The following is a 27,803-nucleotide window of genomic DNA, read 5'->3' as shown; positions in this document are numbered from 1 at the left end:
AATTCCTGAGTAACTGTTGTTTCATTCAGTTTCTGAGTCACTGCTGTTTCATTCATTCTGAGTTACTGTTGCTTCATTCAGTTCCTGAGTCATTGTTGTTTCGTTCAATTCCCGAGTCACTGTTTCATGCAATTCCTGAGTCACTGTTGTTTCGCTCAATTCCTGAGTCACTGTTTTTCATGCAATTCCTGAGTCACTGTTGTTTCGCTCAATCCTGAGTCACTGTTTTCATGCAATTCCTGAGTCACTGTTGTTTCATGCAATTCCTGAGTCACTGCTGCTGTTACATTCATTCTGATTCACTGTTGTTTCGTTCAATTCCTGAGTCACTGTTGTTTCATTCAGTTTCTGAGTCACTGCTGTTTCATTCATTCTGAGTTACTGTTGCTTCATTCAGTTGCTGAGTCATTGCTGTTTCGTTCATTCCCGAGTCACTGTTTTCATGCAATTCCTGAGTCACTGTTGTTTCGTTCAATTCCCGAGTCACTGTTTTCATGCAATTCCTGAGTCACTGTTGTTTCGTTGAGTTCCTGAGTCACTGTTGTTTCATGCAATTCATGAGTGACTGTTGTTTCATACATTCCCTGAGTCCACTGCTGCTGTTACATTCCTTCCGATTCACTGTTGTTTCGTTCAATTCCTGAGTCACTGTTGTTTCATTCAGTTTCTGAGTCACTGCTGTTTCATTCATTCTGAGTTACTGTTGCTTCATTCAGTTCCTGGTCATTGTTGTTTCGTTTCAATTCCCGAGTCACTGTCTTCATGCAATTCCTGAGTCACTGTTGTTTCATTCATTTTGAGTCACTGTTGTTTCGTTCAAATCCTGAGTCACTGCTGTGTCATTCATTCTGAGTCACTGTTGCTTCATTCAGCTCCTAGGTCATTGTTGTTTCGTTCAATTCCTGAGTCAATGTTGTTTCTCCGAGAGGCGGAATTAACGAACCTACTTCTGAGATCTGGCTGTTGTTTTCCCCAAGTTGCAAACTTCCTAAACGTCTTTGTTAGACCTGATTGTCCTTGTGTCCTTTGATAAACTTGGTAATCGTGTTTCTCTCTCTCTCTCTCGGCTCTCTCATCTCTTCTCTCTCTTCTCCTCTCGTCTCTCTCTCTCTCATCTCTCTCCTCATCTCTCTCTCTCTCCTCTCTCTCCTCTCTCTCTCTCTCTCTCCTCTCCCAAAATCAGCAATGAAGAAAGTTTTGATGAATATTTGAAGGAGAGAAACAGTATATTTTGGGTATCTTTCACATTACAATGTCTTTAAAGAAATCTTATTTACAATTTACGAGAGAGAGAGAGATAGAGAGAATTAACTTGGTGTTACAACTGCCTACTTTTCAACAACGATGTCTGTAAAGAAATCTTATGTTAGAGAGAGAGAGAGAGAGAGAGAGAGAGAGAGAGAGAGAGAGAATTGTCCAAGTATGTTATGCCTTCGGAATGCAAAAAGTAATTAATAGTGAATTGAAAATGGCTATTGATTTGTCTGATTTAGACAGCAGTCATAAGCTATGACCTTGCTCTAGATAAATGCCATGTATATAGATTAATTAACACTGTACGAATTCCGCGTTGGTAATGACAGTTCACGGTACTGAATTAGTCGTGTTGAAATAATTATATTTATTTGTTTATTTATTTATCTATTTCTGCTTTTTATTCCAGATGTTGCCAGCTTGTAAAGAATGGAGTCGGCTTGGACCCAAGATGTGAGTACTTTCATAATTATTTGTATGACACATTTTCAACCATGCTAATTTTGACGATGTCTCATTATTCAGAATTGTGAATTTGCTCTCTCTTTCATATCGTGTAATTACTATTTTCGATATTTCGAACACCAGAGTCGAGAATCTAACACCCGAACTATATTACTAAATTGTATATATATATATATATATATATATATATATATATATATATATATATATATATATATATATATATATTTATATATATATTATATATATATATATATTTGTGTGTGTGTATGTGTGTGTAAATATATTCATAAATATATATATATACATATATATTATATAAATATATTATAATTTAGTACCCTATCATATTTTGACTTTTGATAATAATAATAATGATAATAATAATCGGCACCGGAATTACACACTGTAATCATACATAAACGTAATTATTACAAAATGTAATTTGCAATTACACTATGTAATTTCGTTGGTATTATTATTATTATTATTATTATTATTATTATTATTATTATTATTATTATTAAATGGAAAGGAAATCAGTGTACGATTAAATCACACTTTTCAGAACAAGTAAATCTTGCATTTGCTGTTTTTGAATTTCACATTTCGAAATATCGTGGTGTATTTCGCAACCTGAACTCTCTCCTCCTCCTCCTCCTCCTCCTCCTCCTCCTCCTCCTCCTCCTCCTCCTCCTCCTCCTCCCTTATGTAAAAAATAAAAAAAAAATCTGAGAAGGGAAGATAACCGAGACAGTTTTTGATTTTATTTGCTGAAAGCCATTTTTTTTTTTGGTTTCAACTCTCTCTCTCTCTCTCTCTCTCTCTCTCTCTCTCTCTCTCTCTCTCTCTCTCTCATCTCTCTCTCTCCTCTCTCTCGGTTTCTTTGGTATTTCCTTTACTCCATTTTCTTATCCCTTTCGGTCTGAAGTTGACGAGGGCAAGGGCTGAGGAAATTCTTTATATATAGATATATATATCTATAATATATATATTATATATATATATATTTTTATTTGTTATTTATTTTATTTATTTATTTATTTATTTATATATATTACTTTCACAAGATAGCAAACCGGCTTAGGTTTGGCTGCACATAAATTTTAAAAAAAGTTTGTGTATTTGATGTGTAAATCTTCCTGCGTATGTGCTTGGGATATACGAATGTATAAATGTGTTGGGGCATTGCACATGTATGTAGTGAAGTATTGGCGTATTTTATTTGCATGCGGATGCAATTGCATTGAAAATGTGCAATCGTGTTAAATATTTCTTCATGTTTTGTGTCAATAGAATTTGAAGATGCTTTGCAGGTACTTATATTGACATTCATTTATACATACCTACAGAGTAAAAGCGAGACCTGGTTGAAGAGAGAGAGAAGAGAAGAGAAGAGAGAGAGAGAGAGAGAGAGAGTTGAATAAGACGAAAGGGATTGAAGAAGGCAAAAAGATCGTGATAGAGAGTTGAACAAGGCAGAGAATTGTTGAAGGCAAAATGAGAGAGAGAGAGAGAGAGAGAGAGAGAGAGAGAGAGAGAGAGAGAGAGAGAGAGTTGACAAGACAGAGAGAGAAAGTTAAACAAGAAATAAAAAGAGATAACCAAGAAAAAATAGAGTTGAACAAGAAAGAGAATTGAAGGCAAAGAGAGAGAGAGAGAGAGAGAGAGAGAGAGAGAGAGAGAGAGAGAGAGAGAGAGAGAGAGAGAGTGGGGGTTGGGTGGGGAGGACCCGAAACTTACTTATGCTGACTTGGACCCGTCCTAATCGCCTGAGAAGTCCATCACTGCCTCGGTTCTCTTGGCTCTGCTTAGGTATACGGCGCACCTGCCGAATTTGCATCCATTAGCATCAGTCCCGCTGTTGTTGATGTTGTCGTTGCTAGATTTGTTGCAAAGGGGTCGGTTCAAATGCGCGTCTTTTCCCTCGTTACCGTCTCTTTTCTCGCCTTTCTTTTCGTCGGGTATTCCGCTGCTAGATTTGTTGCAGTGAGGTCTCTGCAAATGCTTTTGTTTCTATCGTTAGCGCCCTTGACTCACGTTCTTTTGTATTTGTTTTTGTTTGTTTGTCTGTTTGGTCTTTTGTCCCGATACTTGACATTCGCGCTGGAGAATCTCACCAAGTTTCTCTTTGTTTGTTTTTTGTTTTCGTTTCGACATTTCAACTTAGATTTTGAAGAATTTGGCTGTTTTTTTTTGTTTTTATATTCCTTTCTTTTTTTCAGAGTTTTCGTCTGGATCTTGACATTATGAAATGAAAGGGAAAACGAAGACGTATTTGACTCAGTTCGTGAATTGGCACTGCTTCTATGACGTTTTTGACACTATTCGTGAACTGACACTGCTTCTATGACGTTTTTGACACTATTCGTGAATTGACACTGCTTCTATGACGTTTTTGACACAATTCGTGAATTGACACTGCTTCTATGACGTTTTTGACACTATTCGTGAACTGACACTGCTTCTATGACGTTTTTGGCACTATTCGGGAACTGACACTGCTTCTATGACGTTTTTGGCACTATTCGGGAACTGACACTGCTTCTATGACATTTTTGGCACAATTCGTGAATCGACACTGATTCTATAACGTTTCGACACAATTCGTGAATCGCACGATTCTATGACGTTTTTCGACACAATTCGTGAATCGACACTGATTCTATGACGTTTTCGACACAATTCGTGAATCGACACTGATTCTATGACGTTTTCGACACAATTCGTGAATCGACACTGATTCTATGACGTTTTCGACACAATTCCTGAATTGACACTGCTTCTGCCAGAGATGTATCTCTTTTCGACCATCGACGTAATGGTCTCTTGTCTGTCAGCTTTTCGTAATGTGTGTTTCAACAGGGATCTTTCACTTTCGCATTTAATTCATGATTCCCTTTATCTGCCGAGAGGAGCCGGATTCGCTGAACAGCAGCATTAATATGATGCAAATGCGCCTTGCTGTCCAACTTCTCAGTTCCCGAGGTCCTTTATTCCTCACACCGTTGAGCTGTGGAACCTCCTCCTACTGAGGAAGTCGTGAACTGCAAACTTCAAAGGTTCAAGCGAAGGTGCAGACTTTTCCATTTGTTGATTTGTTAATCTATTAGTTTTTTTTAGCTCTGTATTTCCCTTTTCCTCGCCTGACTTCCTCCTAATGAAAGCCTTCATATTCTTTGGAAGGTTGAATTTCAAGTCAATGGCCCCTGTGGTGGACTTGCTTCATATGAATGGGGCTCGTCTCTTCTTAATAATAATAATAATAATAATAATAATAATAATAATAATAATAATAATAATAGTAATAATAAAAATAATAATAATAATAATAATAATAAGTCACAAACAAATAAGTGAACCATAAAATCGACAAAGAAATTACAAAAAGAATAATAAACATTCAACACTACAGATAATTCCTACTTGGCGTCCAACAGTTCCTTTCAGTAATAATAATAATGATGATGATGATGATGATGATGATATACTGGGAAGTCAAATCATCATCATCATCCACCTTTTTTAAACAGGTTTTATTAAAATGATTGCTGCCTCAGCTGCATTAATTTTATACAGGTTCTTTAACCTGTATAAAATAATGCAGCTGAGGCAAGAATCACTTTTAATATTAATAATAATAATAATAATAATAATAATATAATAATGAAATCCTGAAATAAAGAAATTAAATAAAATACAGCAATAGACAACTTAACAAACCCAGCACTACAGAGAATCCCCACCTGGCACTTAAGGCGTGTCAGCAGGCAAGTTCAGCCACACCAGAGCTGAATATTCTTCCCCATTCATTCATTTATTCATTCATTTCATTCCCACGTAAATACTGACACGAGGGAATGCAGATCATCTCACGGCTTCATCACCGGTGGTCTGGTTCCCCGTGGGGACCCATCTGGCCCCGGGGAGATCTTAAATGCAAGTGGCACTTCGGAATAGCTCCGGATCCTCTGGGAGGAGAGATTGCCTCTCCCGATGGTCCCTGATGCAATCGGTGCTGTGGGATGCTTAATCTCTCCTCTGATTCATCCCGTCTCCTGTCGTGGTCGGATGTTTTCTTTAGACCTCTCTCTCTCTCTCCTTGAGTAGTGCCATTTTGCTTGGTGAGACGTACCTGCGCACAGTCTGATTAATCAACAGATATCACATGTTTAACATACGTCTAGAAATAGAAAAATATCTAGAAGTGTTCATGAACTGTCGGTGATAAGATTAGTGTGAAAATTGTAGGATAAAGCCTCTACTAAGTTAGTTTATTGAGTGAAATATTGTAAATCAGATCAAGATGGCAGTAAGTTCCAACTGTGGGAAAAAATGGCGAAATCTTGCGTGTCTAGCAGATATGCAATATGATGAGCTAGCAGGAAGGGAGCTGGCATTTCTCATGTATGAGATCAATAACAACCCTAATCAAAAAGATACAAAAGCATTCATAGACATATTAGAAGGATATGATCCTTCAAACTGGAACAAATCAACAGAAAACATCTTGAAAATAATTGAAGGAGTTCCAAATAAAATCCAAGTGGTCAAGAGACTCATAAAGAAAATTTACATCAATCAACATATTCTGAACAAAGAAAATGAATAAAAGTGAACATTGTGAATATACTAATTGATGCAATAGGAAAAGAATGCCAAAAGCATGCGAAACACTGTGTAAGGTGTGGTATAGCATAGTTAATCAACAAAACCTGATCAGAAAATGTTCTGCATGCAACATTCCAACGCTTCCTCAATGTGCTGAAGTCATGCAAAATATGAGTAAGGATACCAGAGTATTTTGCTCAACATGTCTATCATGGATAGACAATGTTATTAAATCAAGACTTAATGTGCAAATAGTAGAGGATGAAGAAGAAGAGGAAGAGGAAGAAGATGAAAATGGAAGGGAAGAAAACAAAACTGAAATGACAGAAAAAAAATAATGAAAACAAAGAACAAGACAAGAGTATGGATGCAGAGATACTCATTGATACTATATATGAGGCAATCAAGCAGCATACATATGAAGAAATAATTACAACATGACACCACAAAATAAAATCCCGAAGAGGCTCTATCCAGATCTGCACACTGATGGGAAGAAGAAAAAATAGACAAGAAAGACAAAGTCTACACCCGTTTTGAAAAGAGGGAATTGCAGATTCGGAGAAAGATGTTGCTACAAACATCCCAAGGTATGTCACAACTATGAAATCTATGATAAATGTGCATACCTAGATGGCTATGAGGATGATTGCAGAGATCTACATCCAAAAATATGGCAAAAACCTAAAAGAAGGAAAAGGATGTAAGTTCGACAAAAAATGTAAATATATGCACCCTGTAGCCATGAATCAAAATCAATTAAATAATTAATTAGATAATAAAATCCAAAATAGAAAAGAAACTAATAAAGAGAGGAACAAAGAACATGAGGTGAAGGAAAAAAGCAAGCCATCACCGCGATATGGAGTGTCAGCAAAGAATTTCCAAGCATCAGCTCCAAGTACTACAGCTCAAAAGATAAATACTGTATATAGAAAATCTAGGGGATGTTGCAGATACGGAAGAAAATTGCAGATTCAGACACAAAATGAGTAATTATGATGAAGGAAGAATCAAATATTTTGGTAAAGTTGGATTTTTTAATTTCAGAATTTCTGGAAATGAAAAAAAGAACAACATACCAGAACAGGAAAGAGACATGGGAAAATCCTTATTATTACCCATATTAAATGAAGGAGATAACACGCAAACCATCATAATGATGAATGCGCAGGGTTAGTTACGAGAAACTCAAAAAAAAATAGAGTACTTAGAAGAACTAACCCAAATTGAAAAGAAAATAGATATAATGAATATAAGTGAAACCATGGTATTCCAAGGGACTGGTAATGATGATCAAATAAAAGGGTTCCAAACTTATAGATCAGATAGAAAAAAATAGGGATCAAGGGGGAACCGCAATATATGGGAAAGACAAAAAACAAGGACAAATACATGAGAAATATAGTAACTCAAATGTGAACTAATAGCGGTAGAATTTGAATCTGAAATATAATTGAACATAGTAATATATAGACCCCCTAATACTAAAGAGTTTGACACAATAATAGAAAAATTGGATGATATATGTAGAAATCACAAGGACTGGACTATTCTCCTATCTGGAGACTTTAACTTTCCTTTCGTAGACTGGAAAGAACGAATAGGAGATTGTGGTTGTATTTATACATATAAAAAAAGAGAGTAATAGTAGTGCTGAAGATAAGAGGCAATCGAAAAGCTATTAGATATGCTACTAGAATACAACATTCAACAAATAAATCACCTGCCTACAAGAAAGGAAAATACTTTTAGACCTAGTATTTGTGAACGAGATGAATTATGTTAAGAAATAATAGTTTATAATACGAGTATTTCAGACCATAATGTCATAGAATTAACAGTCCATTCCAAAGCAAGTGAAAACAGAGATAAGCAAGAAATGAAAAAGTGGGAAGGATATGGAAAATACAACTTCTACAGTAAAAATATAAAATGGTTCAGAAATAAATGAAGAATTAAACAAAGATTGGGATAACATTTTCGTAAGTGGTGATATAAAGGTAAATACGGAGATATTTTATAAAATATTAGAGAAAATAGTGGATAAATATATACCAAAGAAAAATAGTAAACATCAGTCATGCATACCAAGAGACAGAAGGATTTTGTTCCAGAAAATCAGAAAGTGGAAAAAAGGTCTTTGTTACGGCCTCTGTGAGAGGTCCGCTTCAGGTTCGATATGAAATAAATAAAAAATATATTTCAACACCAACAGTTGAAACTGGGGATACGAATATAGAAAGAAACACTAACACAACAAAGATTTATTTACAAGATTACTAACAAAGGTAAATGCAGAGTGGTATCTCCTATTTACATGAAAAGATAGAATCTTACACTGCATGAACTGGGGGAACAGTGAGGTAATTCCAATACGTGCTGCTTAGCTTAGCGACTTGAAGCGATGGCTTCACAAAAGGAGAGCGGCGATTCCAGACGTACTCTTGACTCCGTATTGCAGAAAATAAAGTCTACTCTCGATACTTGAAAGTCAGGAACTCCCCAAAACCTCTAGCAGGACATTTCTTCTCTGAAGTCCTTCTCAACGTCGAGATAACTCGGTCGTCCCACTCCTGAAGACGACTAGACCAGTATCCAACCAAACTCTCGAGCAACTTTCTTCTGAACCTTCATCGGTCCCTTTCTCTCTCTTATCTCTCACGGATGATCACTGCTGCTGCTGATCTCTCACTGATAATCTGATCTGTGGCTCTTACTGAGGATATCTCTCTGTGACTAACTGGTGATCTCTCTCTCACGATCTCTACTTTCTCCTTCTACGACCGTTGTATTTATACGGCACTCTTGGGGCGGAGCCTACGGTGAACGTCACAGTCTCCCGAGATTACTAGAACTTCTTTAGAAGACTCTCGACGGAATATTGCATCATATTTCTCTGCGTTTCTCCCACATCACTAAGGGCGCGTGTAGCGCACAACACGCCCGATGATTCCAGTACAACCACGAAAACAGGCGCCTCCAACACGGGGTGGCGTGGAAAGCCCCTTATCGCAGAATTTCTCGAAGATGCGTTTTCCTTTCCTTTATCTTCCTTTGCTATAAAGCAATTACCATCACATGCCCTCCAAAAGAGAAAAGAAATGAAATCAACTGATTTTATTTTTTTTTTCTGAAGAGAAACAAGAATTTAAACAGCGGGGAAACAATTCTGCATAAAGCTTTAATAGTTCTCCATTCACTCAACCACTCGTGCCAAAACAGAAAACGGTCTTTAGGCTACTCATTCTGAGAAAAATCTCTAGAGGCTACTGGCCTATAACATCATTCTTCTCTCTTACTTTTTCCGTTTTTTCTGAACTCTGATTAAACTAAGACACCTCTTGCGTCTATCTCCAAACTAATTTCTCTTTCTGGGACACAATTACCAAGGGCACGGGCGGTGGCCATGGTACTGGGGCGTTCTTTATAATTCTGAAGCAAATTTACATTCATTGCCCTTGCTCTACTCTTATCCACATTAATTCCATAATGTGCATTTCCCCTCTCCCCTAACACTGAAAGAGGAACCTTCTTTCTGTACTAGTACTAAAACTTTATCTCTTACACACAAACTTTTCTCTTTTGCTCTAAGATCATGGTTCCCTTCAGTTTCCCCTTGACTTCCACTCACGCTTCCGTTCTCCTCCACTAGTTGCCAAACATCTCTTAAATTGTTTTTATAATACTCTAGATTAGTTATGCAATCATCTCTACCCTTACTTCTAGGCAAAGGTCCGAACATATTTATAAATACATTCTCAAAAGATTCGCCTACTGAAGGAATATTACACAACTGAACTCTGTGAATTACTTGAATCTGTTTTCCCGACAATTTGATATTCATGACAGCTTAAAACATACTTTTAAATATCTAACTTCCCTGATAGTTACATATATATGCTTAATTCCCGCCGATTCGTCGCTCGCACGGCAGAAATTCAAAATTCGCGGCTACCGCCGATAGACGGTCAGTGATCATACCTGTGCTCCCTCTATGTAGGTATCTGGAACCATTCCCATTTAATCCTCAGAAATCCCTGCCGTCGTTCGAGCAGCACATTGGAAATTCGCTCTTCTTTGTTTGGGTTTGCTTTACTACAATTGGTGAAGTACCCATTGCTTACTTTTTTGTTACTTAATGGCTTTCGCTGATATCAGATTATCTTTAATTTGTTGTTTTACACACGAATAAGTTTCAGTTGGTCAGTTTCCGACTTCTACAGTTTTTTCTTGTTTTCGAATTCAAGATGGCCGACTCTTGTAGTTAAGGGTTTCGAGTCCTGGCTTCCATACGACCCTTGATCCTCAATACAATAGTTAACAAATGCAGGAAGCAGATATGTACATTTGTTAGCAATAGAATAAGTGTGTAACGTTCTCTGAGAAATAATGAAAAGTATATTTACTAAGATGCAATTAGATTTTTAATTAGAAGAGCTAGATCGTATTGTGTTCTATCAGCTAGTTCTTCCGATAGTCAAGCTTGTCTAACCTGTCTAATACTAATATTCCTGAGTCCTAGTCCAATAAGTTAAGAGTACCAGACCCACCTGAGGAGTCGTAGATAAGTTTAGCCGACTATGAATGTTTTTTTTTTTTTGCGGCTAGTTCGGCTTGCGTGTTAATACAATCCCTTTCTTCGGAAAGGGGACTGAATAGACAGTGCGTAGTTTGCATTGCAAAATTTGGTGACAGTGTTAGTGTAGTGGAGGGTGCGCCCGTTTCATGTCTGTCATGCTCCTAGTCCTAGACCTCTTCCATGCTCCCCAACCCTGGGAGAAGGAATGTCGACCGGCGAAGGGAGGTGAGAGATGTTAAAAGCGAGAGCGTCCCCTCGAGCGATCCTGCTGACGCATCCCAGGACGCTCTCCCTCGCCACAGGAAAAGGTGAGATGAGGAAGTGTTCGGATACTTGCTCTCCTGCCAATATAAGAGGCAAGATGTCGCACAGGCGCCCGTCCCCTTTGGCAGGAGTAAGGAAATATCGGACGAAGAGAGACTTTCGGTGCTTGCGTCTTCGTCTGATGACGGCAAGACCTCGACGCGGTTGGGCGTCAACCCCTAGAGTCAAAAACCCTCAAGAGACGCAAGTCCCCCGTAGCGTTACAGCAAACCGTCGTGCAGTAATTGGAGCTCGCCTAGAGTTCTTATCGGAGGAGGACGACGAATCCGCTCCGAAAACAGACAATGACGCACAGCTCTTCGGAAGAAGGAGAAGTTTGCTTTACCATCGGTGCATGCTTCTTCCCCTTCCCCAGACTGGAGGTGTCTCATGGAGCGTCTCCACCTCGTCGACAGAAGATCACTACTAGTGTCTCTGAAGCGGTAGATGGGCGGGCAGTGCCGCCTTCAGTTATTCCCCAACAGCAAGAGGTACCGTACCGCAAGCAGCTTTCTTGTCAAAGCTTCAGCAGTCCATTACGTCTCGTTTTTGATGTCTACAAGTCGCATGGACTAGCAGGTGTTGAAGCGCGACCGATAAAACACAAGATAAAACCGCAGTTAGCACAGCGTGACGCTAACAGACGGCAAGACGAAGACTCGCTGCAGGTTGCAGCGCTCTTAAACACTTCCTCACAGCAACCTACACGCGTGACGAAGCAGACGCAAGCATGACGCACGCAACAGGCTCCCTCGCAGCTTACCGGACGTGTGACGGGAAATGACAAGGATCGTGACGCTCCCTCGCAACAGGCTGGACGCACGCAGGACGCACGCAGCATGCTCCCTCGCAGCAGGCTGGACGCATGCATGACGCACGCAAGTAATAAGACAGCGCGTGATTCCCCCACTCGTTCGACATCGGAAATCGCCAATACTTTTTGGATGAGATATCAGAGGAGGAGACGCAAGAAAGAAAACTCTCCATGCGGCGGATCTGAACAGATTACTTGCGGTATTGGCGGACTTATATCCGAATATTTTTCAGCAGGCTGTACCTCGGAGCCCGCCCTCACAGTTTCTTTTATGAAGGGTAGACCCTAGAAATCTTCCTCCTTCAAGAATGAGGTTTCTCCTCTGCCTTAGCCCAAAAGGCAACGCAGGACTTTATATCTAAATCTCCGATAATGGTTTTCATGATAATCGGAACCTCGCCGAAATGCTCGAATTCCTGGAATTTCTAGCGTTTGTAAGAAGAACTTGCTACTGAAGTAAGGATACCTCTCAGTAGATGACCAACCCTGGAATACAGAAGAACGAACGCGAATATCCAGTTTGACTTGAACTTTCGTCTTCGGGTTTTCTGTTTTCACTATTGAAGGTTTTCCTTAGGGGAAAGTTCTCCTTCACTCTCTTGAATAGAGAAGGAAGGGTGTAGATTTCCAATCCTTATTCTCATTCCTCTAAGGGAAAAAGAATTAGGATGGAATTCATTGTACAAGAAAACCTACAAATACACGACGTATATTACCCTCGAGACATGATTCTGTTAAGCAGTTGATTGTCCGGGGGTTAGTCACATACGTAGTTAATTCTACGGTTTGTGACCGAGACGGCTAGTATCCTAATGGAACTGCAATTCGGGACTGTCTGCATCTTCCCAGGAGTTACCAGTTTCGATTTTTCAGATACTTATGGTATGGTCACGACACCACCACCTCAGTTTTTTGTTTTTTACCGAAATCCGTTTTCGTTTAAATATAATTGCTCGAGCATAATAGATCCTCTTTTTTTTTAACGCTCGATTATTCTAGCCGAACGCATTCCTTCGAAGAATGGATTACCTAGCAACTCAGGATAGCGAGTGAGCAAGAACCACTGAGTAGGGGACTACTGCAAGACAACCTAGTTCCAGCTGGCTCTCCGAGATGCATTTTCGGATTATGTCTCTCCCACACAAGGATGACTAACGAACCTTTTCTCTGTCCAACAATATCGGACTTACGTCTCTGATTAACGGGGATTCTCACATACATGAATGACATCTTCTGCATCCCCTTGAATATTGCGAGAATTTGCAAAAGAGATATATATTCTGGAATCTTTCATCTTTATGTTTACCACATGGTAACAGAAGTCTTTACTAGTCTCACGCTGCATCGACATTGCGATAATGCGGAAATTTTTTCTTCAGACATCTGAGTTTGTCGTCAAAATATCTCTTATTCGGAGAGGTGCAATGTTCATTGTTCACCCGGAATTGACAGATATATACGGAAGACATCGCCTGCTCCCCGACCTGCCAGCTCTACTTCCAAATAATCAGCCCATGAGAAGTAGTACTTCCCTGTTTTTCATTACTGGAAACCGCCCCGCTTTCATTACAACTACAATCCCTCACCTTACAGCAATGAAATAGCTGTTAGCGTTTTCAGTCCTTTATAAGCACAGGTTCAGAACCTTGAGAATCCTTCTCTCGATTCAGCTGTGAAGACGTAGTTTGCATTCACTTTCCACCTTCGTCTTCAATGGAACATAATGTTGTTTTCGTTTTTAGCTGAGATTCAACTACTATGAGAATGTCTTGCCATTAAGAAACCTCGGTCTCTAGAGGGCAATTGACTTTCGCCTATTGGGCACATGCCTTAAGAGATCACGTGACTTGTTCGGATGCTTGGACAACTTACCTCATTACCGAACGCTGTCAGTAGGCAGCTGTCAGAGCGCCCGATTCAGTTACGGTTTACGTTGTGGACTCAATAGGTTGTTCCAGAACAATCAGTTTTGAGTTGGTGGCACGACACCAACAAGCTACAAGAAGGTTTCGAACTTCAACAGAAGAACCCCGACCTAGTGTTGTATTCAGACGCATTGGACGTGGGGTGGGGTGCAACACTAGGGAATGACGGGATCTCTAGTCTATGGCAAGATCAAGTAGTTCAGGTCCAACAAACGCAGACAACACCACGGCGTTGGCCTACATAAAGAAGCAGGGAGGCACTCGTTCGGACTCCTTTTACGAGGCAGCAAAGGATCTCTTATTGTGGGCGAAAGAGAGGAACATTACTCTTCTAACTCGCTTTATAGAAGGAGAGAAGAATGTCAGGGCGGATCTCCTCAGCAGAGAAAGACAGGTTCTCACGACGGAGTGGACCCTGCATCACGAGGTATGCAGCAGGCTGTGGAATCGGTGGGGAGAACCGTCTATAGACCTCTTTGCGACGCAGAGAACAAAGAGGTTACCTGTTTACTGCTCTCCAGTCCCAGACCAGGAAGCAGTGGCAGTAGACGCCTTCCTCATGGATTGGGAAGGACTAGACACGTACGCCTCCCCCCCATTTAAGATCCTAGACTGAGTCATGAAGAAGTTCAGGGAATCGAACAATGTCTGCATGACCCTGATAGCTCCGTTTGGCACATGAGACCCTGGATCACGATGTGATGGAGTGGCTATTAGACACCCCCAGATCGTTACCGTCGTCGTAATGATCTACTCAGACAGCCACATATAGAGAGACACCATCAAAATCGCCTCTCTCTCAATCTAACTGCCTTTCGACTATCGAAAAAACTGGCAGAGCGAAGGGCTTTTCGAGGGAAGCTGCAAGAGCAATCGCAAGAGCAAGGAGGACATCCACAATCAAGGTGTACCAGTCAAAGTGGGACGTGTTCAGGAAATGGTGCAGAATTAACAACATCATCTCTTTCAGTACCTCTTAACTCAACTAGCAGATTTTTCTGTTACACTTAAGAACCCAGAGAAACTAGCAGTATCAACTATCAAAGGTACACGCAGCATGCTAGCCCTCCGTCTTCCGTCACAGAGATTTTGACATGTCGGGAGACAAGGATCTCTCGGACCTCATAAGGTCCTTTGAGACAGTTAAGAGTAAGGATAACCCAACCCCCTCTTGGAATTTGGATGTTGTTTTCTGACTTTTCTAACCTCGAGCAGGTTCGAACCCCTCGACAAGGCTTCATGGAAGGATCTCACCAAGAAGACCCTATTCCTGGTTGCGTTGGCAACGGCCAAGAGGATAGGAGAGTTGCAAGCCTTTAGCAAGAATGTAGGCTTCAATGGGGAGAATGCAGTCTGCTCGCTGCAACTAGGTTTTCTCGCCAAGAATGAGAATCCTTCTCACCCATGGCCTAGATCCTTTACCATACCAGGGTTTATCTCAGTTAGTAGGACAGGAAAAGGAGAAAGCCTTTGTCCAGCTAGAGCCCTAAAGTATTATCTATAGAGAACCAAAAACTTAGAGGACAGACAGACAACCTCTAGTCCTTGATAAAGAAGCCTTCACTACTGTGCCAAAGAACATGCTGGCGGTCTTTGTCAAGGATTTAATAAGGGAAGCTCAGAAGATTTTGATGAGAAAAGCTTCCCAATACTCAAAGTCAATGCGCACGAAGTAAGAAGCTGTGGACGACTTCCGATTGGCGTATAGACACAAGTCGATGGAATCGAGCTTGGAAGTGACATTCTGGCGAAGCAAGTCAGTCTTCGCAGATTGCTACCTTAAAGACGTACAGACCCAATATGAGGATTGTTGTTCCCTAGGGCCGTACGTTGCCTCCGGCGCTGTAGTTGGAGAAGGTACAACTGCCTCTAACCTATAACCTTATTTATACCCTTGCATTTTATTGAACTTGACCTCACAGGCTGTCTGTGAAGGTTGTTGCAACCTTCCACAGTCTGGGGTGAAAGTCTAAGTTACGTTTTATGGAGTGTGTTTTAGTGTGTTAGTTGGTCAGGTGGTCAGCCTCATTGTCCATGGCTTTGCCAGGATAGCAAGGGTGGTGGTCTAGTCAGGTTAAGGTCGAGGACCGTCTGACAGCCCCACAGAGACTTTCTACAGCCCCCTGGGTGGATTGCTGGGTCTCAAGGAATGCAGGCTAATGAGGCAGAAAAAACTTCGAAGCCAGCTTCCTTATCAGGTATGAACCAGATTATTGGTACAGCTAATTTTGTAGCGATCAATAATTTTACGAATTCCCAACGGGTGCTATGGTTCTCTGACCCACCACCAAAGGTGCCAATCAAGCTATATATATGTAACTACCAGGGAATTTTATGATATTTAAAAATGGTATTTTCATTTTAAAAATAAGTTTTTAATATACTTACCTGGTAGTTACATATAGGTAAAAAAAGGTCCCTCCCTCCTCCCTCTGGAGAACAGAGGCCATGGAATTTCTGAGGATGATAAATGGGAATGGTTCCAGATACCTACATAGAGGGAGCACAGGTATGATCACCTGACCGTCTCTATCGGCGATAGCCCGCGAATTTTGAATTTCTGCCGTGCGCGCGACGAATCGGCGGGATTAAGCTATATATATGTAACTACCAGGTAAGTATATTTAAAAACTTATTTTAAAATGAAAATACCATTTCTTTACATCATTTTTCATTTTAGGCCAAAAGTACGCCCTACTTATACACTTGAAAGTTTTATTTACTCCCAAATATCCTTGCTCATTGTGTGCTAACTTCGAAACTAGCTCACACAGCTTCCTAGGAACCACTAATTTTCGGTGATTTCTCCTTTACTACCTGACTTCGGTCGAACATAACTACACAAAACTTCGTCCTTTAAACAAAAGTTTCCTTACACATCATCGAGATCATCATTCGCTCACATTAAAAAATTCGGGTTAGTGTCTCATCCTCTCTCTGCAACTTGACTAGCTCATCCTTATCCAAAACGTTAGAGCCTAATTCATCACCGTAACTATACTCTGTTTTTTTCATCTGTCCATCTGCCACTGTGGCGTTTTTGTATGGTAACACTGCGTCCCGGGCTTTAAATAGTTATGCTACGTGTAAGTTTAAGGTAAATAAAAGGATATCTGGGTGTACATTTGCAACTGAAAGTGTTTTAATAATTTACTGTATGCGATTACACCGTTAATATTCGAAATAGGTTATTGTTATTAATGTTGAATGTAAGCTCCCTTTTTCGGGGTGGCGAATGGAACAGCCAGACGCAGTGGCGGGAAAAATTGCTTCTCTCGCTGTTCACTACGGCAAGATGTCAACGTATTACTTCATTAAACTAAGTATATCAGTATGTACTGTTTAATTTTTTATAAAGTGCGTTCAGCCAGATACATATGACGTAAATTTGGTTTAGCATCTGTTTGATGGAATTTGCGTCTGGCTGTTCCATTCGCCACCCCGAAAAGGCAGCTTACATTCAACAATAATACAATATCCTATTTCGAATATTAACGGTGTAATTCGCATACAGTAAATTATTAAAACTTTTCAGTTGCAAATGTACGACAGATATCCTTTATTTTACCTAAAACTTACACAGCGTAACTAGTTCAAGCCCGGGACGCAGTGTTACCATACAAAAAACCACAGGCGGATGGACAGATGAAAAAAAACAGAGTATAGTACTAGATACTGGTACATTTACTACGTTACTCTCGACAGCTACGCCTTCCGTTTGGCTATCACTGTCAACATCGATAGAGTCCGGTCTCTCAGCCACTCTCATGCCAAAGATCAATCTCGCTACCTCTATCACACTCGTTCGAATCCACGAACTTACTCACGTTCGAATCCAAGAACTCACTTTCTTTCAAATCCACGAACTTACTCACGTTTGAATCCAAGAACTCACTATCGTTCGAATCCTCGAGCAAATTATGATCGTAGTCTATGTCTGTATCTAAACCCGACCTAGTTACTACTATTTCAGGCACTGGAATATCCCTCACAACAGGATTCACATTCTTGGATAAAGCTAAGTCATTACTGACAATGTCAACACCTTCGATGGGCAAACTGTCCACAACTGCAAGTTTCACTTCTCCTGACACTACTGACTTTCTAATTCAACTTCAACTAAGGACAAAGAACACAAGTGTTAGGAAATCCACCTAACATGACTTTCTCTTCCATATTGATTTCTGCCCTGTTCGGCACACACTCTTTCCTAAAGAGTGAAACAGCAGCTCCTGTGTCTTGAAGCAAGACTACTCCTCTCGAATCTACTCCTCCAAGAGAGGAAACTATGCCTTCTGACAGAAATTCACCAAAAATTTTCCTAGTTTCTCTCATCACATCATTCCTACTTGACGAAAGGTTAACTAGAGACACTGGTTTCTTACCGTCCTTCCTTTCTACTGCACAATTTCTCACTAAATGCCCTTTCCCATTACATCGAAAACAAGTTAGTTCTGAGCCACTAGATGCCACCCTACTCTTACAAATCTTAGACATATGACCAGGTTTTCCGCATGTATAACAGTAATAGTCACTTTTACTCGCATTGCTATTACTAGGACTGAAACCTTTACTGCTTTGTACTCTACCAGATGAAGGATCATTTCGTTTCTTACTAACACTCAAATTATGAGTTAGACTATATTCGTCAGCTAGCCTAGTTGCTCCTGCAAAAGATACTTCTCGCCTATCTTCTATATAAAGCTTAATCTCAGGGGATACATTGTCTTTGAAGTTTTCTAACAACAATAAGTTCTTCACACTATCAAAATCCTCAACCGTATTTTACATACGTAATATTTTCATCCTTTCTCAAACTTCTAAATTTCTTACGGTATGCCTCCGGTGCTAGCCTGTATGCGCTAATAACAGTTTCTTTCATGATATTGTAATTATCACAATCCTCCTTAGACATGCAACTATACACGGTAAGAGCCCTACCACTCAAAACTGACTGCAAATATAAAGTCCACGTTTCTTTAGGAGAACCTACTCGTTGTATTAACTTTTCAAAACACATGAAATGTGTTCGTAACATCTTCCTCCGATCAAACTTTGGTACTAATTTTAGCACTGCACTCATACCTAACGTATCAGCTTCGTTTTCGGGTTCTCGGCCTAACTGACTGTTAAGAGTACTTTCCCTTAACCGAGGCAAGATTTCCAACTCATGTATACGCTCTTTCTTTCTCTCTTCCTGCTCTGCATACACACCCTTCTCTTTTTCTCCTGCTGCATTACCATCATTTCTCTCTCTTGCTGCATTTTCATTGCTTCCTCTCTTTCTCTTGCTGCATTTTCATTGCTTCTCTCTCTTTCTCTTGCTGCACTATCATTGCTTCTCTCGCTTGCTGCAGTTCCCTCTCAGCTGCTCTTTCCTCTCTCTCAACCGCTCTTTCATCTCTCTCATACTTTTTCTCTTTCTTTCTTCTCAACATACTCACGGAGATTCATTCCCCTCTAGACCCAGGAGCTTACCTGACTCAATAAACTCTTTCACCATCTCACTCATCCTGGTTCTTTCTATATTTTCCGTTTCAAACTGTTAAAGTGTTGATAACCTAAGCAAGGTCGCCACAATGTTACGGCCTCTGAGAGAGGTCCGCTTCAGGTTCGATATAAAATAAATAAAAAAATATATTTCAACACCAACAGTTGAAACTGCGGGATACGAAATATAGAAAGAAACACTAACACAAGCAAAGATTTATTTACAAGATTACTAACAAAGGTAAATGCAGAGTGGTATCTCCCTATTTACATGAAAAGAATAGAATCTTACACTGCATGAACTGGGGAACAGTGAGGTAATTCCAATACGTGCTGCTTAGCTTAGCGACTTGAAGCGATGGCTTCACAAAAGGAGAGCGGCAATTCCAGACGTACTCTTGACTCCGTATTGCAGAAAATAAAGTCTACTCTCGATACTTGAAAGTCAGGAACTCCCCAAAAACCTCTAGCAGGACATTTCTTCTCTGAAGTCTTCTCAACGTCGAGATAACTCGGTCGCCACTCCTGAAGACGACTAGACAGTATCCAACCAACTCTCGAGCAACTTTTCTTCTGACCTTCATCGGTCCCTTTCTCTCTTATCTCTCACGGATGATCACTGCTGCTGCTGATCTCTCACTGATAATCTGATCTGTGGCTCTTACTGAGGATATCTCTCTGTGACTAACTGGTGATCTCTCTCTTACGATCTCTCTACTTTCTCCTTCTACGACCATCGTATTTATACGGCACTCTTGGGGCGGAGCCTACGGCAAACGTCACAGGCTCCCGAGATTACTAGAACTTCTTAGAAGACTCTCGATGGAATATTGCATCATATTTCGCTGCGTTTCTCCTGCCACTAAGGCGTGTGTAGCACTCCACAACAACGTCCAACGATTCAGTACAACCGCGAAAACAGGCGCCTCCAACACGGGCGCGAAAGCCCCATATTGCAGAATTTTTCGAAGATGCGTTTTCCTTTCCTTTATCTTCCTTTGCTATAAAGCAATTACCATCACAGTCTTGCAAAATAAAAAAACTGCATGGAAAGTGATGGAACTAAAAAGTAAGATAGAAAATGCAGAACAAAAAATTATACAATCAAAAGAAAAGGAAAAATGGGACTTGGAAGAAAAAACCCTAATAAATATCAAGCAAAACCCCAAACTATTGTACTCGTATGCAATAAAGATGAATAAAAGAAGAATAGAAATAGGACCTCTAAGAATTGAAGGGAGATTAACGAATGAAAAAAGGAAATATGCAACATATTGGCAGAAAGATATAAGAGAGAATTTACCCCTAGAATTGATAATGAAGATAATGATACAGAAATAAAGGAGGAAAATAGTGAATATTTATCAGACATAGATATTAATGAAGCTGATATTGTGCAGGCTATTAATGAAATTAAAAATGGAGCTGCAGCTGGGCCTGATGGTGTCCCCTGCTATTTTTTTTTTTTAAAGAAAGTAGTTCATTCTATCGCAAAGCCACTTGCAATATTATTAAAAGATAAGTGTAGATACAGGCAAGATTTATGATGATCACAAATTATCATATATTACCCCTACTTTCAAAAGTGGATCAAGACTAGAGGCATGTAATTTTAGGCCTGTGAGTCCAACATCAAATGTTATGAAAGTGTATGAAAGGGTAATGAAGAAAAATATTATGAAATATTTAATAAAAAAATAATTTGTTTAATATAGGACAACGTGGTTTTGTACCCGCAAAAAGTACACAAACCTAACTGTTAGTCCACCATGAGAACATATACAAAAATATGAAAAATGGAATGAAACAGATGTTGGTTTATTTAGACTTTGCAAAAGCTTTTGACAAGGTAGATCATCATATATTAGCGAAGAAAATTAGAAAACATAATATAGTGGATAAAGTAGGAAGATGTTTAAAAGAATTTTTACACAACAGAAAACAGATAGTTATTGCAAACGATGAGAAATCAGATGAAGCCAAGGTAATATCCAGGTGTACCACAAGGTACGGTGTTAGGTGCATTACTGTTTGTTATTATGATTGAAGACATAGGCAGTAATGTTAAGGACTCGGTAGTGAGTAGTTTCGCCGATGACACAAGAATAAGTAGAGAAATTACTTGTGATGAAGGATAGGAACGCGCTACAAAGAGACCTTAACAAAGTATATGAATGGGCAGAGGTAAATAGGATGGTATTTAACTCTGATAAATTTGAATAGATAAATTATGGAGACAGAGAAGGAAAGCTATATGCATATAGGGGACCTAATAATGACACAATCACAAATAAGGAAGCAGTTAAGACTTGGTGTGGTGTTGAATAGGAACATGTTATGCAATGATCAAATAGCAATTCTATTGGCAAAATGTAAAGCAAAAATGGGAATGTTGTTACGGCACTTCAAAACAAGAAAAGCTGAACACATGATTATGCTTTATAAAACGTATGTTCGTAGTCCACTTGAATATTGCAATATGATATGGTACCCACATTTATCAAGAGGATATTGCACAAATAGAGAGTGTACAAAGGTCCTTTACAGGTAGAATAGAAGAAGTTACGGATCTTGACTACTGGGAAAGACTACAATTTTTAAAATTATATAGTCTAGAAAGAAGAAGAGAACGAATACAATTCAGGCATGGAAACAGATAGAAGGAATTACCGAAAACATCATGGAGTAAAATATCAGAAAGAGCAAGCAGAGGTAGATTAATAGTGCCCAAAACTATACCAGGAAAATAAGGAAAGCACACAGGATAATAATCCACTACGCACCAGCATCGACATGCAACGTCTATTCAATGCGTTGCCAGCTCATCTGAGGGAGTATATCAGGAGTGAGCGTAGATGTGTTTAAGAATAAGCTCGACAAATATCTAAGCTGCATCCCAGACCCATCCAAGATTGGAAAATGCAAAATATACCGGAAGATGCACTAGCAACTCTCCGGTAGACATTAGAGGTGCCTCACACTGTGGGAACTGTGGCAACCCGAACAAGATGTAAGATCTCTCTCTCTCTCTCTCTCTCTCTCTTCTTTCTCTCTCTCTCTTCTCTCTTCTCTCTCTCTCCTCTCTCTCTCTCTCTCTACGAAACAGATATTGTAGTTTTTAACCTGGTGGTTAAGGTCACAGATTATTCATATTTTGTTTGGTATCGTCATTCTCTCTCTCTCTCTCTCTCATCTTCTCTCTCGTCTCTCATCTCTCTCTCTCTCTCTCTCTCTCTCTCGTTCTTCACTAATATTCTATTTATCTTTGTCTTTCTTAACTTTCTCTTTAACTAATATCCTCCTTATCTTTGTCTTGCTTAACTTTCACTTTCATATTGTCCCATTGTCTTGTCCACCTCTCTCTCTCTCTCTCTCTCTCTCTCTCTCTTCTCTCTCTCTCTCTCTCTCTCTCTCCTCCGTCTCTTCCCTTCTTCCTCTCCATCCTCTCTCTCTTTACGACAATGTAATTTTAAAACTAGTTTCAATATTGTCACAGCTTATTCATACATTTATTTTCTCTAGTCTTCCATGGCTTTCCACTGTTATATTCTCCTGAGAAACTGTAGATTAAGTAGTTTTATCTTTCATTTGTATCATCCCTGCTTATAGATTCTGTTTATTCCAGTTTTTTCTCATCGGTTTCACTCATTAGATATAACATCTAATGTTTTTTCTACCCTTGGCAGTTATTCTTGCTAGACTGTTATACTGTGTAAATTAGTTAATTATCCTCTAACCCAAAATAAGTATATTTTCACAATTTAGGTCGACAAATGACTTTTCCCGCTCTACCTGTTGTTAAAAGCTTGTATTCCCGTACTGCCGTTCTCTCGAAAATTTTCGTTTCTCATCAAATATGCACTTTTGGCTCTCTCTCTCTCTCTCTCTCTCTCTCTCTCTCTCTCTCTCTCTCTCTCTCTCTCTCTCTCTGAAAGCTGTGAAAGTTGTTTTTCATACTAAGCTGGTTTACCTGTTTTATATATATATATATATATATATATATATATATATATATATATATATATATATATATATATATCTTAGTTTTCCTGCCTCCTGCTTTTACTCCGTTATAGCTTTCAAACATTTTCTATCTTGGGGTATTTTATACTATTTATTCATGACGAGAGAGAGAGAGAGAGAGAGAGAGAGAGAGGAGAGAGAGAGAGAGAGATGATGGATGGTGGTTGTTCTTTATAACTTGCAAAGTCACAGTTCGATTCTATATTTTGCCCGTCTTGTTATAAATACTCCCCACACTGCTGAATATGATCTCATTCGCGTGTTAGCAATCCTTTGGTTAACACCAATCTCAGGGAAGTATATTGAAATGATTTACTATACCTGTAGATATCTAAACTAATAATATCGTTTGCAATTTTCTTTACTCGACTCGTAAGCATTTAGAGTAATCTCATAATCGTGAATTTTATGTTATATTCTCAGTGTTTTCCTTTACTTCCAAACATTAAATAAGTATCACGCAACACGTTGCAAATCAATCATCATTTACGTCCAGTCAAGTCAAGCAGCAGCAACAGCAGCAAACAAAAGCAGGTAAAAAAAAAGATAAAAAAGAAGGCATCATACATCATTCTCGCCAAACCAATTTCCCTTCATTGACTTCCGAATGATTCAATTACCGAACAACAGCAGCAGAAGTATATTGTCCAATCACCTGTATTTCCTCCCGTGCAGTTAAAGTACTCTACGCATCCCGCCTTTGACCCATTAGTATCGATTCCACGTTCAAAAAGAAAGAGAGAGAGAGAGAGAGAGAGAGAGAGAAGAGACCTCATCGACGAACTCTGATTCATGCGTACGTTTGTGAACCACAAACAAAGCGGAACAAAAGGCCTTGTTAGGGTGGCGGAATTCCGACTGCTATTTGTTTGTTTGTCGCTGCAGGGTCTCTCTCTCTCTCTCTCTCTCTCTCTCTCTCTCTCTCTCTCTCTCGTTCTCGAGGCACTGCAGGCGGTTTACGTCACAGGAGTCTTTTGACGCCCACGGCGCGCGAGAGAGGCGTATCTGTGATGCCTTGGCCCGAAATGGTATTTTGTCTTTCTTTTTCTTTTCTTTTCTTTTTTTCACTCGATTCGTGACAGATCGACGACGGAGCAAACACTCTTTGAACTCGACGTCGAGTGAAAGTTTGTCCCCTCGATGCGTTCTGCTGTTTTCTCTCTCTCTCTCTCTCTCTCTCTCTCTCTCTCTCTCTCTCTCTCTCTCTCTCTCTCTCTCTCTCTCCGTCGATGCGAAAGGTCCAGTGTCACTCGGGAGTCCTCATAAAGGGTTTCGCTCCCATTTTCTTCGGGCTATTTAGAGGTCACCGTCTCTGAAAGTCAGGCGTGTTTTCCAAGGGAACCTCCCGGATCACCAGTAGGTGTTATTAGACGATATTCGGCCCCACACACCACACAGCGATAGTTTTATTTATCTTTTTTTTTTTCGAAATTACAATAGCATTCGATATTCAAGCGTGGGAAGATCTTTGCTCTATTAATGTTGGTTGAGAAATAGCATGAGTCATTCATAAAAACAGACAACGCTCAAAGGCATACAAAGCACTCGCACACACATAGTATATATTATGTGTGTGTCTCCGTGTGTCTCTGTATGTCTTTTTATGGCGTCTTTCTGTTTGTATATGAATGCCTCATACTATTTCTCAAACCATCATTAATAGAGCAAAGACCTTCCCACGCTTAAATCTCGATGGCTGTCCTCATTAAAAAAAAAAATTAAACACGTTCTGTATGTTTCATGGCCGATTATATTTATCTTCGGCTCTCACTCCGTCGTGCAACAAACCAGCTTATTTTACTTAGCCATAAAGGCGAAATTTCCTTTACGACATTTCATCATCAACTTCTAACATCACGTAATACGTTAAAATATCAAACATTACAAGCGTCATACACCGAACACCAAAGCGTCATAAAAATCTACGGAGAACTTAAGCCATGTGTCAGTACCCTTTGCTCCTGACTAATTAGTCTACTGGGCCAACACGCCACGTTTCACTATACTTTCCCTAGACACGAGTACAAGAAGACGAAACATTTCTCTAGTTATAGAGGCTCCTCTAAGATGTCAAGGGCTTGTGTTCTTGAAGTAGGGGGATAATGGCCTTAGAAAGATCTTTTTGATTATTCATGGACATGAATTCTCGCCTCTTTGAAGTATTATTAGTTTACATTGTATACCCATACATATGGAACAAGGGTAAAACTGAGAAATATTTCAGAGTAGATATCTACATGACTGAGGAAGAGAACTGAAAATATTACAACGATTTTATATATATATATATGTATGTATGTATATATATAAATATATATATATATATATATATATATGATATATGAATTTTATCACATCACCCGTGATATTTAATTGCAGGTGTCGTTTGATACCCAATTCGCGCAACTTCGAGAAATCTCATTGAAGAGGAATTAAAAGAAATAAATGATTTTGGTTGCTTTGGTACCTAACCAGTAACCATCGACAACTCCCAGGTCTTGAACCTCGGCTGGAAGTCGTGGGTGGGTACTGCCGGGGATTCGAGTCGCTTAGGTACGAAATAATTTATCAATTATAATTCCTATTCGGAGATATTCTCGAAGTAACGCGAATCATTATTAAACGACATTTTTATCTGAGTGTTTGTACATTTGACATTACACGCACACACACACACACACACACATGCACCTATATATATATATATATATGTGTGTGTGTGTGTGTGTGTGTGTAGTTGTAATAGCTTCTCAATTCTGCACACACGCACGCACACCTTATGTATATATATATATATATATATATATATATATATATCTATATATATATATATGTATATGTGTGTGTGATGGTAATTACTTCATAGCACAAAGGAAGATAAAGGAAAGGAGAACAACGCATTTTCAAGAAGTTCGGCAGTAAGGAGGCTTTCGCGCCCGTGTTGGAGGTGTCTGTTCTCGCGGCTGTTCTGGAATCGTCGGGCGTGTTGTGGAGTGCAACACACGCCTAAGTGGCGGGAGAAATGCCGTGATTTCTGATTGCAATACCTCATCTAGATTCATCTAAAGAACTTCCGAAACCTCGCGAGCCACTTACGCTTGCAGTAGGCTCCGCCCCCAGAGTGCCGTATAAATGCGGCTTGCCCAACGAACTTTGGAGAGCAGTGATCGTAGAAAGAGAGAGAGATCGTAAAAGAGAGACTCCAGTTAGTCACAGAGAGATATCCTCAGTAAAGAGCCACAGATCAGATTATCAGTGAGAGATCAGCAGCAGCAGAGATCATCCGTGAGATACGAGAAAAAGGAACAAACGAACGATCAGAAGAGTTGTCGAGAGTTGGTTGGATATTGGTCTAGTCGTTTTCAGGAGTGGACAAATTATTCTTGTGTTATCTCGACGTCGAACAGACCTTCAGAGAAGAAAAGGTCCTGCTAGAGGTTTTGGGTAGTTCCTGCCTTTCAAGTAAGACTAGTTTCTGCAATACGGAGTCAAGAGGACGTCTGCAATTGCCGCTCTACTTTTGGGAGAAGCCACGCTTTGAATTACCAAATTGACTAGCAAGTATTTGAATTGCCTCACTGTTCCCCCAGTTTCATGCAGTGTAAGATTCTGTCTTTTTATGTAAATAGGAGATACCATTCTGCATTTACCTTTGTTAGTAAGCTTGTAAATAAACCTTTGCTGTGATAGTGTTCTTTCTATATTCGTATCCCCAGTTTCAACTGTGATTGTTTGAAATATTTATTTTTTAAATTTTTATTTATTTATTTTCATTCGAACCTGAAGCGGACCTCTCGCAGAGGCCGTAACATTTGTGTCAACCCTTGCCAATGGATATTTCGAACCCACCGTAACAAATATCTCGTATATATAATATATAATATAATAATATTATAATATATATATATTATATATTTCTAATTTAATATATATATACACATAAGGTTTAATATTGTATATTTCTTATATTTAATATATATAATATATATATGGTTATAATACATACCCATCAATCATAAACATACTTATACATAATAGAGTGTAAAAATACTGACGTTGAAAAGTCCTGTACCGGGTGAGACCCGTAAAAAGTAAACCGTGATGACGAATAATATTATATATATATATTATTATATTATATTAATATGTAATATATATTAATATTATATATAATAATATAACACATAAGGTTTAATCTCATATATATATGGAATATTCATATGTATAATATATACAACAACATGCATACATACATATACATAATAGAGTGTAAAAACAAATACTGACGTGAAAGTCTGTACGTGGACCCGTAAACCGTGATGAACAGAATCTACAG

At 39.3% G+C, this 27,803-nt stretch overlaps 1 protein-coding gene across 2 annotated transcripts in view; it reads left to right on the top strand.

Annotated features, from left to right (window-relative positions):
• Window positions 1-27,803, top strand: part of LOC135195503 (carboxypeptidase B-like) — a 403,889-nt gene that overhangs the window by 163,364 nt on the left and 212,722 nt on the right. Inside the window, exon 2 of one of the 2 annotated variants that reach the window (XM_064221726.1) lies at window positions 1,664-1,707. The exons of the other annotated variant lie outside the window; for it this stretch is intronic. Within the exon in view, the coding sequence (XP_064077796.1) occupies window positions 1,684-1,707 (24 nt within the window). The 5' untranslated portion in view covers window positions 1,664-1,683. The remainder of the gene's footprint in view (window positions 1-1,663; window positions 1,708-27,803) is intronic. 2 annotated transcript variants of the gene reach the window in all.

This window comes from Macrobrachium nipponense, chromosome 16 (assembly GCF_015104395.2).
Source record: "Macrobrachium nipponense isolate FS-2020 chromosome 16, ASM1510439v2, whole genome shotgun sequence".
In the NCBI taxonomy this organism is placed as follows: domain Eukaryota; kingdom Metazoa; phylum Arthropoda; class Malacostraca; order Decapoda; family Palaemonidae; genus Macrobrachium; species Macrobrachium nipponense.
The sequence above is the reverse complement of the archived record's forward strand: the minus strand, read 5'-3'. Positions and strand labels throughout refer to the sequence as shown.